This window comes from Sturnus vulgaris, chromosome 1 (assembly GCF_052056855.1).
Source record: "Sturnus vulgaris isolate bStuVul1 chromosome 1, bStuVul1.hap1, whole genome shotgun sequence".
Classification (NCBI taxonomy): domain Eukaryota; kingdom Metazoa; phylum Chordata; class Aves; order Passeriformes; family Sturnidae; genus Sturnus; species Sturnus vulgaris.
The window spans coordinates 70,518,696-70,534,678 of record NC_142243.1 but is presented as its reverse complement, the minus strand read 5'-3'; the positions used below and the strand labels follow the sequence as shown (position 1 = coordinate 70,534,678).

The following is a 15,983-nucleotide window of genomic DNA, read 5'->3' as shown; positions in this document are numbered from 1 at the left end:
CATACTGAATAAAAAATACTGCCAAGAACAAAAATACGCCTGGGTAAAGACAGCTACTGAATAAAAAAATCGACATAAAGCGTATCAAATATTTATTTATCTGGGCAACAAAGGACTATGATACATTGATAGGCATGGAAACTACTGCCGGCACAACTCAATACAACACAACTATAACTGCTTCCAATATGGCCAGTGGAAATACAGGATACCAGGTGGTCCCGAATGTTTGAAGTTCTTTGGGAAAAAAAAAAAAAAAAGCAAAGAAAAAAAGGAGAAAAATAAAAACAAAAGAAAGGGAGAAAGAAAAAAAAAAAGGGCGGGGGAAAAAGGAAAGTAAAGCTAAATCTTGTTTTAAAAGACAATATTAATTTATTGCTCTGTTGGTGCTTTCAGGAGAATAACAGTGGATGAAAATAACTTTTTTCATTTTCCACAACACATAAGGGTTGTAAAACCACTAACATGTTTAAAAACCTTGCCAGGGTCCAACATCACTTTATTTTATCTTCAATGAGAAACTAAATGTCATACTAATTATATATAAAAATTAATGTTTTTTTATTTGTTCTGCTGCTTCATTGTCGCTTTTAACATGCTACAACAGGGCTAAAAATGATGAATCCCAGAGAAAAACCCCCAAAAAACCTCTGATATCTAAATAAGTACCATGAACCACATGATGAACTAAGAGGGGAAGATTTAAAACCCACTAAACAAGAGGTAAACGAGATCACCAGATAAATAAAAAAAGGCTTAAAACAGACTCACCATATTTACAATTCCCATTAAATTACACATAAATAAATATATACATACATGAACACTGATTCCCTTATATAATAACCGTGAATCGTGTTGCAATAGAAAGTTCAAGTTGGTCGCTTTACCTTGGACAGGAAAAAGTTCTACAACTGAAGATATGACATGGAACTGCTTGTGTTTTGTGTTCAAGTTTATTCACAATACTGATAAAATGTCATCAGTCCTTTTTGCCTTTTGTATGCCTCCTGTTGCTGTTGTACTTTTTCACTTCTTTTTTTCATTTTTAGTATGGCTACAATCTTAACTGAAGTTTATGTAAGGGAAGGTGGTGATTCAGTCCGGTGAAGCTCATAGAATTTTTAAGTATTATTTATTTCTTTTTGTTTGTTTTTTTTTTAATTTTTTAATATATTTTTAGAAAAAAAAGTCCTTTTCTTTTTTGTTTTATTTTTTTGTTGGTTTTTTTCCTCCTTTTGTTTTATTTAAAAAAAAGTTCACAAACTCAAGACAGAACTTTTTTTCTTTGCTGGCTCCGTCCCCCTGTTCTGTTCTCTTAGGCTCCAAACTGGGGTAAAACGATGGTGGCAGTGGGAAGAGGGGGGAAATTTAAGCGGAAGCAAATGGAAATGTGGATGCCGGGAAGGGGTGTGGAGAGAGGGCAGAGCTGTCCTGCAGAGTCAGAGAACAGGACTGGCAGAAGGACGCTCATTCTGTTGCTGTAGCCTGGGGTGCTGGGTGCCGGGGAGAGGGAGGAGGGAGATGAATGGATCGATGGGCTATGAGGGGGAAGGGAGAGGAGTGTATGTGGGGGGGATCCTCACTTTCGGTGCTTCTCCTCTTTGTCGCCGCTTTTGGTGCTGTTGTCTGTGTGGCTGTTGGGGTTGTTGCTGAGGTACATTTTGTCCATGGCCTTGAGCGCCTCGGTGAGATAGTTCTGCAGGGCGGTGACGGCAGCACACACCGCCGGGCTCCCAAAGCCGTGCGAGATGAGGTTGAAGTGGGTCAGGCAGCTCTGGATGCCCGGCTCCAAAATGGGGTTGGGCCGCGAGTTCCCCAGGGGAGATCGGTCCTGAGCCAGCAGGTCGGTGAACTCTTTACAGATCTGTCTGTAGCACAAATGGAGCAGAGAGACAGAGGGAGGGAGGAAGGGAGGGAGGGAAAAGAAGAGAGAGGGAGAGAAATGAACCATCACTGGTGGCAGCAAAGCCCGTGCATTCTCCCTGCTAGATTGCACAAGCCCCAGGATCAAAGGGACTCCTGCTCCCGAGCACACACTCTTCCCCCTTCTCCCTCTCCTCTCTATGCATCCCTTCCCCTAATTCTCACACTTCCCCAGAACACACAAACCTCTTCCCTTCACCTTGTATGCACACACGACAGCACACCACACATCACACCCCAGCCCCATTCCACACACAGGACATGGAGACATATGCCTCTTGACCCACTGCTCTCTGTATCACAGCCCCTAACACCCTCCACAAACACACATCCCTGCCCAGCTGGGGTTTGGAGCACAAACATACTTTAAAGTTCTGAGCAGGCTTAACGGACAGCTATAAGACCCAAAGTTAGGCTAAGGGATTTATCCATATCTTAGAAGATTCCTTTTTTGGGGGAGAACCAGAAAGAGATATGGGCCTCTTCCTTCACAAGGCTAAAATACACACCTGTGTGTCAGGAAAAAGAGTGAGGGCAGAGCGGGCAACTGAGGATTTAAATTAGGGTATTCTGAAACATTTATATATGTAAATCTCTATCTCCAAATCCAAAGGGACCTTTCCACAGAGGGGAAGGCTGACGCTAACCAGTGCCTGGAAATTTCCTTCCAGGGAGGTGAGAAGGGAGGATACGAGGGCATGGTGCAGAAGATAGGTTATATCACCCACTCATTGCACAAATGGTTGGAGAAATAACACACCTTACAGCAAGAGAGCTCAGAGGCGTGTTGAAACAGTTTGTATTCTAACCCACATTAATGTCTTCCAGCCATAAAGCAGCTCCCATCTCCTGCTTGTGTCCTCTGGCACTGTGCCCTTTGGTGACACCTCCACTGGTAATTAAGGGCTACTGAACAACCCTTTTAATTTCCAGCAAACATACCAAAACAATCATTTTCTTTTCACGCACCACCTGGAAGTCTAGGCAGCCCCACCAACAATAAACTCCGCTAGCATTTTAACTGCGTACAGATTGTCATTTAAAATATATTTTTAATATCTCTGTATTTGCTAAGTAACAGAGCTGCTTAGGCAGGAAGAACCATTGCTGATTTTAATGAACTGAAATCAGTTTAATATGCCAGTTTTATTTTACTGTCAATGAGAAGCCTTCCCCTCCTACTTAAATTGATAAGCTAAGTGAATAGGCCCAGAAAATATTTTGCTTTGCAGAATTATTGCTTTTTCTGTAACTAAACATCTACCCTCAATTTGCACAATTCACGTTCAAGGTAATCTGCACAAACTGATTTGTAGGAAACCAAGGTGGTCTGTAGAGTTCTCCTATACCAGGAGGCCAACACACACCCTCACAACTTACAAAGCCATCAACCACTGGTTATGCAGCAAACAAATATCTTCACAAATAAAAGCCCCAAACTTGAGTTTGTCCCCCTCCCTCATTTCTAAGCAACATGCCAGAAAGTTAAATGTCTTACTTTGTAGCTAGAAGCATGTTTTTTCTTGTGACTTGCTCGTTTGGATCGGAATGTTGTCGGTTGAGAAATTCAGCTACTGCTTTGGCAGGAAATTCTGTCTCACAAACGTACCCAAAATCTCTAGCTAGATGTACTGCTTCTCCTGAATAGGGAGGCACGGGTGGGGATGGAAAGAAACACAGCTCATCAGTACACATCGCACAGAGGCAAAAATCCATTTGAAAAAAAAAAAAATCAAAACCCCCACTACATTCTACTTGGGGTTTTCTTGTCAAAAGCTTGGACATTTTCTCTTTGAAAAAGTTAGGGCCAGAAATGCTAATTACATCTTATCTCGCAGTTTTCTTTGCTTCAGTTGAAGGTAATGCAAATGAGTATTTTCATAACAATTGTTACGAGTGAAATCTAGCATAAGAATTTTTAAAACTTCACATTGACTAAGAGATACTTTAAGATAGACAGGCTCCATCCACCTAGAACGTGTGCTTCGATTTACATGTCCATACATATAGAGAGCCATTTATGTACATTTTATTCACAGCTATTTACTCTGAAAATGTGTTTGCCTCAGCCACATCTCTATATTCTTTTGCAATGCACCAATGATTAATATTGATCATAATTACTCCTAGAGCTCTTCTAAATAAAATGCATTAAACAGCTAAGTGTTTAAAATTTAACTTGATCGCATATAATTATATGTTCACCCCCAAACGATTAACCATGAGAATTTTAGGGTCATTCCACCGAGTCTGTCTGTTTTGTTGATTTTCAAATCTTTGGTTTTAATTTCCTGAACCAGTTGGTTTTTACTGCAGGGCTTCCTGCCATTAGCTCTAGCTCCGGAAGAACGCATGCGCCAATTAGAGCTTCAAAGCCTCAGTCCAGTGAGCTTGTTTCCATAAAATGGAGCGGATCATAAACAATAACAGTACTCTAGAAACTGCCTCATCGCTATGGGACTCAAAGCCCCAGCAATGTTTACACTACCATCTCCCCAAAATTAGCCACCATCACTAAGTTATCTGAAGATCAGGCCTCTGGTTTTGTTTTCTTTAAAAATCATTCTTTTCAAAGCCATTGTACGTGAAAGCCAAACAGAACAATGGATTACCATAAAACCTTCTCCATATTCATTACCATCACAAATAATGTTAAGCATCTACCAAATCTAGACTTTTTACAAGTTTTCCCCTCGTGATTTTTTTTTTTTTTTACCACAGCGTGTCAATGCAATTGCAAAGCCTTTTCAGAAACATGAAGATGCGGTAATTTTCACGCAGTATAAATATAGTTTGTTCACTAATCCTGATGTTTAAAAAAATGACGCCTGGCATCATCACACAGCGCTTCTTCCCCCATCTCTTTGAACATGAAACATTTCTTGCAGAACGCGAAGCGACAACAAAACAAATTCCCGCCTGCACAACCAAACTTAAGCTGAACCTGGGCAGCTCAGGCTGAGTTTAAAAGCACTTTACAAACGGAACCAGTCTAAAACGCAGCCAAACTCATAAGTAAGGGGAAAGGAGAGGGGTCTATCTGCAGGCCTCAGACATACTTGGTGTCAGCCAGTGTGACACAGCCACTGCTTCAAAACTGAATGACTTCACACTCTTGAGCTTCCCACCTCACCGTACAGACTGCACAGGACATCCCAAGGCATTAAAAGCAAGTTGCACCTTTTCCGGCCAAAGCAAAGCAGAGGAGAATGATATAGCCAAGGGAACATGTGTTCTGAAAATGAGAACCAAAAGGGAGTGGGGGCTGGCAGTGGTGCAACTTTGAGGCTTTCAGGACACCATTAATTCATGGCTGAGGTCAAGGATTCCCAAATTAATTCAGGAAGTAATGGTCACGCATTTCTCAAATGCAGATGTCAGAAAAGTTAAATGATTTACTAGGCTGCAGGCTGGGAGGGAGAACAAACTTAAAGTAGCTGGAGTTTCTGACATTTAAAATTGCTCGGTTGTCCACCTGTGGCAGAAGAACAGCAGTGAAGTATTAGAGGCTCTGCTGCTCTTAACTTCCAACTTGATACTCATGGGTCTCTTATGGGGCTAAGCCCACAATCCCCCTTCATAGGGATCCTTCCCTTCTGCTCCCAATGAGATCTGCTTACTCCGCAGACAGATTACTCATTTGAATGAGCGAGCAAGATGGGGCCCTGAAAACGTCTAGCTCGAAACTTAAAAGCAAATAAATAATAGAACACTTTGCTGAGTCTGCAGGACTCGCACAAACCCGTTTCACGTTATAACAAAAAGCAAAGACACACAATTAACCCAATCTTTTTTTAAGACATAGAAAATAACACCTTCCAAATGCCAATGAGCAGCACTGACTCTGGGAAAGGAGAAAGAAAACCCGAACGACCTAACAGCAAGTCGTCTCCCATTTGGCAAAAGCAATAGGCACGTTTTCCAAACAAGCCCTCCCAGCTCTTTGAGTCACTTACCCTCCACGAGTGATGTGAGCAAGGTAACGTTAGCAGCTTTACGCCTCCCGGCTGGCAGGTTTAGTCCTATTTTGTCCAGTTTCTCCCTCAGAGATCTCCCTCCATTTTTCGACTTTGCCCTGCTCCACAAAGAAAGGCATTGAGAAATGGAGCTTGGGGAAACACCTGCCCCTACTTTGGCTCCCGCCCACACATGCCCCCAACACATCCTTTCCCAAGGAAGGGAATAAAGGGTTTAGGCACAAGGGATGGGATACATGGCTGTGGGAAGCTCAAGACCAACTGTTGCTGAAAGCTGAATCCCAGAAATAGGGATGGTGCTTTGGATGTTTCCACATCTAGAGAACAGCGGGCCCTACTAAGGTCCGGATAAACCCCAGAGCTGATGTGGAGCCTTGAGATGTCTCCCTGAGCTCCCAAGGCGCCATGGAGCTTCTCCCCAGGTGTGACAGGAGGAGACTGATCTGCAGGGCCGGCAGCCCCAGAGCATCACCACCCTCACGCCAAACTCTACGCAGCCCATCTGTGGCTTCACAGCAGAGCTGGGCTAAGCAGGGCTGCAGAGCTGGGAGCTGCCTTAATTAATCCTGGACGTTATTCCCTGCCCAGGTACTGCCTAATTGCCTGGGGTGAGGCCACAGGGTGGGAGCCCATGGCAGGGTGTCCTGGGTGTGTGTGTGTGTGTGTGTGTGTGTGTGTGTGTTTGTGTGGGGGCCACGGAGGTGCTCACGGCCACGGGAGGGGCAAGGACACGCAGGGGCAGGGACACACAGAAGCCCCCACGGCCACGGGAGGGCCAGGGACACGCAGTGGCCCCCAGGGCAAGGCCGCGCGTTGCCATGGCGACCGTGCCCGGGGCCCCCTCCCGCCGCCCGGCCGCGCTGCCCCGCCGGCCGCGCGCGCCCCGCCCCCTAGCGGCGGCCGCCGCACTCCCCCCGCGCCACCGCCCCGCGTGGGCGCTCGTCCTCCTCCTTCCCGGCCTCCATCCCATCCCTCCTTCCCTGCCTGCCTCCCTCCCTCCCTCCCGCACGGCACAGCCCGGCATCCCGCCTCCCGCGTCCCCCCGCCCCTCACCTCCGGAGCACTCCGCCCAGCAGGGAGGCGTTGAGGCACTCGGGCGGCGACAGGCGTCTCTGCACTTCCGCCACCGTGACCTTGTACTTGGAGGTGGAGCTGAGCAGCGAGAGGCGGCCCGGCACCGAGCAGAAGACCTCGTTGGGGTTCACCACCCCGCCGAAGAGCGCGTCCTTGTTGATGGGGATGGAGGAGACGGCGTTGTTGTTAGACTTGGAGAGGGACACGGGGCCTGCAGGGAGGGAGGAGCAGGGAAGTGAGGGTGAGGAGCGGGCGGGGAGCCGGGGACGGAGGGGGAAGCACCCGAGCCGCTCTCTGCGTCCAGCCCCGGCCCCGCACCGCCTGCGGGGCAGCGGGGACGCAGCGGGGGCACCCGTCCCCTCTCTAGTCGGGAGGCGCAGGGAGAGAGCCGGACACCCCTCGACCCGCAGTGGAGAAATTGAGAAGAGCCAGCAGCCCCTGCCGGGCGCCGAGGCCGCCGGGTGCCGCACGTCGGTACCGCCGTGTCGGGCGCGCAGTGCCCGGCAGCCGCGCAGCCGGCAGGATGTGCGGCAACCCTGGGGCCCCGACAGCCCGGCAGTGCACAAATTTAGACGTGGAAAACCCGTAACGCGGCGGAGAACCAGCACCCCAAAATATAGTTTGGTCCTTGGCCGGCGGGGAGGCGCCGTGCCGTGCGGCCGCTCGGTGCCGCGGGTCCCGGCCGCCTTCCCTTTCTCCTCTGCCTTAGCCCGCTGCGCTTGGCGGGCACAGTCCAACCAAGCGGGGGGCTTCTCTCCGTTTTGGATAGATCACTTGTGACATTAATAGCTCTGGGAAGGCTAATAGATACAACAGGAGTTAAACGAACTCTTGAGATTACTAATAAAAGAGCCAATTATCATGTCGACTTGGAAAGAGCATCTCTTAAGATTTATCCCTTGCACATCTAATTTGACGTGACAAAGGCTTTACAGGCGGGGGGTGGGGGGGGGTATGAAACTTCAGGTTCGCTGGCTGTACAGTGATTAGGGTTAGAGAGGAGAGTGCCTCTACTCAGCACCTCTCTCCTGTGGTGGCTTGGGTACCCAAATTCCAGGCGGCCAAGCAGCCATGCCACCCCTCAGAGCAGGCAGAAGCTAGCTGCGCCTTCCACCCTGCCAGTTTTACTCCAACAGCGTCTCACTGCACAGCATCCAAACACAAAACCCATCACTTTCTGCCGAGAACCTGCTTTGCAATATGCCCTGTGCCACCTTTCCCAGTCATTCGGTTGTTCGAAGAAAGACGGGAAATGAAAATCGAGTGAAAATTTGCAATAAATATTTTGCACGATTTGGGTACCAGCTTCCAAGCAATTCAATTCCAAGTGAAGCAAGCGCACAAAGCCAACGAAAACCAAACCATCCTATCCACCAACAGACACCAGTTTCTAGAAACTCGCCCCTTGTTCTCCACCAGTCCACCTCATCACCGACATGATTCAAATAAGAAAACCCGAAGGAGGGGGAACAACGATTTCACTTTCACAACCCCCTTTACCAACAACGATTCAAGCCCTCTGCTCAGCCAGATGCATGGGGCAAACCATGAAACCCAATTGTACACCAATGCACTAAAAGACTGCCTCGGATTTTCTAGAGATCATCTGCTAACATTTTTCTTCGTTAACGACAATAATAATTAAAATACCCGGCAAACGTGGCCATTTAAGAGGATAGATTTCAACCCGCATCGCCCGTTTTTCTTTGCTTCCAACCTTTCGGCCAACAGTACATGCCAGAGGAAGGAGCCAGGGGCCGGGGGGCTGGAGGGGAGAGGGGGAGGCCGGGTAAGTCCTCCCTGCGAGCAGTCCCCAGCCTGTGACGACATGTTTGGTATGCGCAAGGAAACAGCTTACCTTTCTTAATTACAGTTTGATCTGGGATGTTAATACCGGGGTCTTCTACGTGCTGCAACAAAAGGGAACAGGCAGGGATGTCAGTGTACGACCACAACAAAAGGCAGGGAGGGCCGAGGTGGGATGGGGTGCAGGAGAAGTTTCGTGTCCCCCCCCCCATTCCTGGTCACGGTATGGGGAGGGAAGCAACAGATCCTGCATTGAAAAGAGGAGGGAGAAGGGAAGAAGGAGACTTGGGGGGGGATTTTCTTTATCAAGAAGAATCCTGCATCTCTCCTAGCTCTTCCTCCGATCCCCAAGAAAAATATAATAAATCACTCACACGCCCCCGGGGCCCGAGCGGCCTTTAAGCTTCTGAGGGCTCCCTCCTGCTGTCCCTTCCCTCCTCCCCGGGAAGCGGCCCCGGGCCGGCCCAGCCCTTGCCCGCCGCTGCGCCCGCTCCCGCGCCCGCGGGAGGGAAAGCACAAAGGAGCGCGGAGCGGCGCGGGGCCGGGGGCCCAGCACCCCCGGGCTCCCCCACTATTGTCCCCTCGCAGGTTCCGCGGCCGCGGCTACAGCTGGGGTTCGCGCGGCGGAGTCACGACGTGATTAGAAAGTCAAATGAAATCATGTTTTCTAATTCCAAAAACTGACAGGCAATATAATGTCTGGCTGTGTTTACAAATTAACACCAGTGCTGCTGAGATAGAAGATTTCGCAATCGTTACAAAACCCAGGCATTACCATTTAAAAAACTATTACTTCCTTCTCTAGTCTTTGTCCAACAATAATACTGATTCTAACATTTTCCATTCTGTCTTGGATTTATGCTCCTGTTAATTGTGCCTGATCTCAATGATTCCGGGTGGATGGTACTAAGTTGCTTTATTACAGGTTTTATTATACTCAATGCTCTCATTTGTAACTTGCCTAAAGTGCTTCTGGATTTAAGTATAATTAAATTGAGAAATGTTCAGAAATGACTACTGCTGCAGTTCTTGTGTTTTAACTATATGGGGAAATATGATCCCTTTATGCATGCACCCTAAACCCATAAAGTAAATGTAGTGTGGCATAATACTTTTATTTGTGTTATTTCTACACATATTCCGTACAGGGAGGACTGTTAAGTTTAAAATCCCACAGAGATATTTATGATTAAATAATTTTCACCATCTACTTGACTTTCTTAAATATTTAGCAGTCGTTTTTATTAAAGGTTAACTGTTGCAACAACAGAAAAATTCAAAAATTACCCTCCCAACTCAGATTTCTGTAAGGGATTTGTTTTATTTTTTAACTAGATAAAATACACCTAAAAGATGTACCCTCTTATTTTATACTCTCCTACACGAACCCTGCTGATTCAGTCTTACAGAGGAAAAAAAATGGCTAGGCTGGCTCAAGGATTTAAACCAGATGGTATTTGGTTTTCACGAAGTATAGCAGTGCTATTAATTCATAGATCTGCAGAGGAGGCTTCCCGAATCAGCCCACTGCCATGGAGCACAACTGAGGAGAGGGAGAATTCAAGAGAACATTTTAGGTCATGTTCTTCCTACAGCAATCAGGAGCTTGCAGTCAACAAATTAGTTTATTCTTACGATTGCCTCCATGTTATTTTATATCAAGTTTAAAGAGTCGACCTGCTTTTAACGGATCCAAATTGCTTACTAAATCCTCCACTTTGGAAAACGTATGCGTTTATTACAAAACTGCTAAACACAACCAGCAATTTTCTGTGGCTAATTTAGCCAGATGAGGGCTGTAATAAATTCGCTATTTTCTCTGAGTATAATTTATAAAAGATTTCAAAATTACCCCCAAAAATAGGTAAGTTCATCTGAACATTATCCTTGCAACACAAAACTGTACTCATTAAACTGTCAGCGAATATATTGTTGTAATATTTGATCCTGTAATTTGGGATGGCATTTCGGCAAAAATCACATCCAGATACCACAGTTCTCTCCTCCTCTTTCCTTCTGCAAGTCGAGCAGCTTCAGTCCCTCAGCATGAGCTCTGTGGGCTTTAATAAATTTATTGCTATGTTCTAATTCCATTTTCGGGGAGAAACCCAGAAAGATGAACTTTGATCATGACCTATCATGTTGCATAAGGCCACTTTCCTAACTGAACAATAGCCCTGGCTTGCTTTGTAAGTAGCCTGTGCATTAATGTCATGCTTAATTAGAAATCATTTTTAAAGTCTGTACTCATCGATAACAGAATTAGGTCCCCCAAATAATGCATCCTCCAATAGGCTCCCAACATTTAATTTAATATAGGGTGTAGCAGGTCTGACTCGAATTCGATAACCTATAGGTAATGATTTATGAGGTCATCCCTTTCCACCGCTACTAAAAGAAGGCGGCAGCGTTTTAGTATACCTCTTCCCTGATTTGTCAATTAATTCCTTTAGAGAAGAGGATCTGCCCATACCATCTTATAAGTTTGTATGTGGTTATCCCATATGCCAATCCTGTAATCATGGGAAACCAATTTTTACTTCTTAGGCCACTTTCACCCACTTCCCCCCTACCCCCCCTTTACATTTGTGAGATCTCGTTAAATGTCCTCACAGGCATTTCAGACTCGTGTCTTTCCCAAGGCAGTAAGAAATCCCCAAATGCACGGCCCTGTGGTGATATTATATATTCTTCCAATCGTAACAGCTTATTGTCATTGAGAAGGAAAGATATTGTTAACGATGACAGTAATTTGATTTATTTATATTTTAGTGGGCAAGTTAGTGGGGAGGCATTGCGCAGGGACGAGCTGCAAGAACCTTTTGTTCTAGGTGGGGGCTTCACTTTTCCCTGGGGGATGAGGGGGAGTTCTCTTCTTCCCTTCCTCCCTTTTTTTTTTTTTTCTTTTTGGGGGGGGGGGGGGGGGGGGGGGGTTGTTCCGCTTCCTCCCTCCCTCTCTCCCCACGACGTTGAGCTCCGCGGTAAGAGGGACGGGTGGGCCCCGGGGCGGCCCCCTTGGCTTACCGGCACGTCCTCGATGGCGTGGGGGATGGAGTGGAGGGGCAGATCGGCCAGCCCCGAGCCCAGCCCGTGCGGGGCGTGCAGCAGGTCGTCGTGCCGCCGGTAGTCCCTGCGTGGGTCGAGCCCCGAGAGCTGGTGGGGCAAACCCCGGTGCGTGTGGAGCAGCCCCGTCTCCTGGCTCTGCCTCTGTCCCGGCCATCCTGGGTGCTGGGGCTGTGGCTGGGCATGGAGGGGGTTGAGGCTGTACGGGTCGTTCACGTGGGAGTAGGGGTCCTGAGACTGGGGGTAGATGGGCTGGTAAGGGGGGGGGAAGTAAGGGGGCTGGAAGTCGGCGTTGGGGGTGTGGGAGAGCGGTGGGGCGCTGGTGTAGGGAGACTGACCCACGGTCCCCAACTGGGGTAGCCGGGCTGTCCCGTTGCTGGTACTGTCGTGGCGCTCCTGAGGTGGGGAGCGGGAGCGGGGGGGGGGCGGGAGGTGGAGGGGGTAGAGGAGGGGGAGGGGAAAGGAGAAAAGAAAAACAAAGATAATATCAAACTGATTTTCCTCAAAATCGCCTTGAAAATTTCATCTATAGGGCAATGAGGGGCAAATAATCGTCTCCGAGGCGGAGAAAAGCAGATCTGGAGATCTCTCTGCCTCTGATTTCCCTTCCCAAATAATTAAGAGGCAGCCTCGCTTTTTAAAAAGCAATAATAACGGCAATAATGATAACAGCAATAATAGCAATAATTAGAATAGGACAGCTAATAATAATTAATAAAACATTGCGGCGATACAACGTGGATTCACAACAGATCGCGCCCCGGCATTTCAGGAGCAGGTATTTCCCACGGATAAAAAGAATAATTCACAATCGAGCGTTATTGAAATAATAATTCTGCCACAACCAAAAATCCTTCCTCTGGCCCTAAACAGAACCAAGATCAATACTGTCGCTGGCATTACCGATCGCGTCCCAAGAAAACCCCGGAAAATCCAAGCCCACTGCCATTTTGTTACCAGAGCACGCCGAAATAGGCTCCAAACAAACCAGTAGCTCCCCACAAGAGTTTTAGAAATGTTTCGGGGAGAAAGCACTGCCATGATCCCCCACCTACGGGGAGAGCCGTCCCGACGCCCGGCCGAACCCCGGGTTCGCCAGCGTGCGATTCGGGAGCGGAGCGGGCAGCGGCGGCCCGGCCGCCGGGGAAGCGGAGGAATGCGGCAGGGAGCCGGGGAAGCGCCGCCGCCCCGACGGGCGAGCGGCACCGAAATTAGCCCGGGCGTTTCGGCACGGTTCTGCCGGCTCTCGAGGCTGGGCAGATGAGCCCACGTAAATGTCTGGGGCAAAAGGAATGGCCTCCACGAAGGAGAATTCGAAGGAAGGAACCACGGTCCCGAAAAAGGGAAACGAGAAAGCGAAAATACAACGTTTGCAGGTGGCAAGGTGAAGGAATCGAAGCAGTAAGGTCCAAGCAAAGGCTTTTGCCGTTCTCTCGAAGCAGACAAAAAAAAAATTTGAAAAAGAAGAAAAAAAGAAAAGGGAGAGGGAGGGGGAAGGAAGAAAATATAGAGAAAGGGAGAAATGTAAACCACCGAATTTATAAAAATGAAAGAAAGGAAAAAAAGCCCTCTCCGGAAAGCTGGGTGCGAAACCCCCACTGCCACCGCCGACAACAATAGCAACACCCAGCGCGCACCGAACCCCCTCCGAGAGAAACGTGAAGCAACTCACCATAGCCGAAAAACTGTGTACTAACATCTGCGAAGAGTCGGGGGTTACAAGTCAAGGTAGAAAAAAATAACAAAAAGGCAGAGGAAAGGGACCGGCGGAGCGCGCAGCCCCCGGCGGAGCCCCGCGGGTGCGGGCGCGGCGCGGGCGCGGAGGGAGCGCGGCCGGAGCCCGGCGCTAGGCGCGGGCGGCAGGACCGGGACGCCGGGGCTGCTCCTGCACCGCGGGCGCGCCACGATAATCCATCAGAACTTGCACCGATCTCTGCTGCCCTTCATCGGGTGTTCCCAAGGCGAGCTCTCTATCCTGGCGCGGTGTGAGGAGTCAAAGTTGGTTGCTTTTTTTCTTTTTTTTTTTTTTTTTTTTTTTTGGTTTGGTTTTTTGTTTGTTTTGCGCTTTTTTTTCCTTTTTTTTTTTAAGCGTGTGTATGTTTGTTTCTTAATCCTTTTTTTTCCTCTGACTCTTTCTTTCTTTTTCTCCTTTGACTTAGCTGCTGCTTCACTTGAGCTCCTAATAACAGATCTGCTGCCTTCCTGGAGACTCCTAATAGCAGATATTCATGACTATTAATATTACACGAACACTTAATAAGGGAAGAATGGCTGGAAATCGAGCGTGAAGCGAGAAGGCAACTCAAGGCAGAGCCTGTTCTAAATGACGTCCATTGAATGAAGAATCAGTGTATCTAATCAGAGATGGGGGAGAGGGAGAGGGAGAGAGAGACAAAAAGGGAGAGAGAGGGAGCGGGAGAGAGAGAGGGGGCACATGCTGCTGCGTCTGACGAATCACAGGAAAGGGGCAACATTTTAAAAGGTTGCAGGGCATGCAAAAGTGAAAGAGAAAGAGATCCGGAGAGAGGGAGAGGGTGGGAGCCAGGAGGGGGGGGTGAAGAAAGGGGGGGGGGGGGGCGGGGAGGGAGTGGGAGAGACGGGCAGAAGAAGAGAGGGGAGGGGGCGCGGGATCCCCCCCCTCTTCCTTCCTCACCTTCCCTTCGCTTCGCTTCCCTTCCCTTCCCCCCGGCTGCCGCCTCCCCATGTCCCCAGCCCCGCAGTCCTTCGCGGGCGCACCTCGGGCTGCGGCTGCTGCGCGTAGCCGGCCTCAAAGCCCAGGGAGAAGAGCGGCTGCTCGCTTCCCGCTTGGTTCTTGCCGCCCTCGGCCGCACCGCCGCCGCCTTTGCGCGGGGTGGGCTCCGCGGGACCGCCCGCCGCCGCCGCCCCGTCCATGCCTCGACGGCGCCCCGCCGAGGGGCTCCCCTGGCCGCTGCCCCCCGCGGCGGCCGCCCCGCGCCGCCGAGCCGGCTCGCCTCCGTGCCCCACGTCCCGGAAACCGGCTGGGAAAGTTTTTTTGGGTGTCTCCCCCTCTGGGTGTCAGCCCTCCTCCTCTTCCTCCTCCTCCGGTTGGAGCCCAACGCCGAGACCAGCGGGCGCCCGGGGCGGGGGGGCTGGGGAGCCCAAAGAGCATCCGCCGGGCTCCCCGAGGCCCCCCTCTCGGAGGATCCGGGAAGAGACGGGGGAAAAAGGCAGGAGGCAGCAAGGCGGGGAGGGAAGGAGGGCGGGAGGGACGCGGTGGGGAGCGGGAGCTGGGAAAAGAGGCAAGGCGAGCGCTTCTCCCGGCCCAGACAAGCCGAGGCTCCGGCGCAACCCGTCGGACTGGCTGTGCAACTCCAAAACAACTCCCTTAAAACAGGCACCGCTCCGCTCGCCGCCGCCGCTGCCCCGCCGCAGCCGCCGCGCCGCCGGCGCCCGGCCCCACGCTCCGCCCGCCCGCCCCGACCCCCCGGCGCTCCGGCCGCCCCGGGCGCTGAGCGCGACTGGCCGGGCTTTCATGCCCTTTTTCTGGGTTTATTTTTGTTGTTCTTTCTTTTTTTTTTTTTTTTTTTTTTTTTTTTCTTCCATTCAGCTTTCATTCCTTTTTTGTTTCTTTTTTCCTTTTTTTTTTTTTTTTTTAATTTTAAGGCAGGTTCTTCCCCTGGCGGGGTACAGCCACCTTCTTTTCCATCCTCTCTTAAAAGTGTCCTTGCACCCACTCCCGAGATAAACATGGAGAGCCAACCCCACACGTACGCACAAAATTCGTCCGGTTCGCGGAGCGGCTGCTGCTCCCTCCGTGTTTGGTAACACCTCGGTGCTAAGTCCCATTAACGCAAGGCAACAAAAGCCATTTGCGATGAAATCCACACGCTCGCACGTGTGCAAACTGGAAGACCGGTCCTGAGGGGAGGGAGGGGGAAGAGGCACGCTTTCCAGCCGAAATGCAGCTGAGGAATATGTGTCCTTTTTTCCAGGCTGAAACAATTTTTTTTAAAATCCAAAACACCAGAAAACCCAACCCAGGCAACCAAAAATAATAATTAAAAAAACCTTATACAACCACAAACCCCAACACTCCTGACACCTCATTCATAGAAATCAAGCACCCGCCAATGATCTAAAGCTCAGCTCCCGCATCGGGAGACAGCTTCATCCCAA

General features: G+C 49.4%; 1 protein-coding gene across 1 annotated transcript; it reads right to left on the bottom strand.

Annotated features, from left to right (window-relative positions):
• Positions 1–75: 75 nt before the first annotated feature.
• TFAP2A (transcription factor AP-2 alpha) lies at positions 76–14,976 on the bottom strand. Its single transcript, XM_088169566.1, is given in 8 exon segments — positions 76–1,871; positions 3,425–3,566; positions 5,883–6,001; positions 6,957–7,188; positions 8,836–8,887; positions 11,808–12,242; positions 14,583–14,783; positions 14,785–14,976. Coding segments are annotated over 8 exon segments (1,662 nt in total). The 3' UTR covers positions 76–1,582.
• Positions 14,977–15,983: the final 1,007 nt, after the last annotated feature.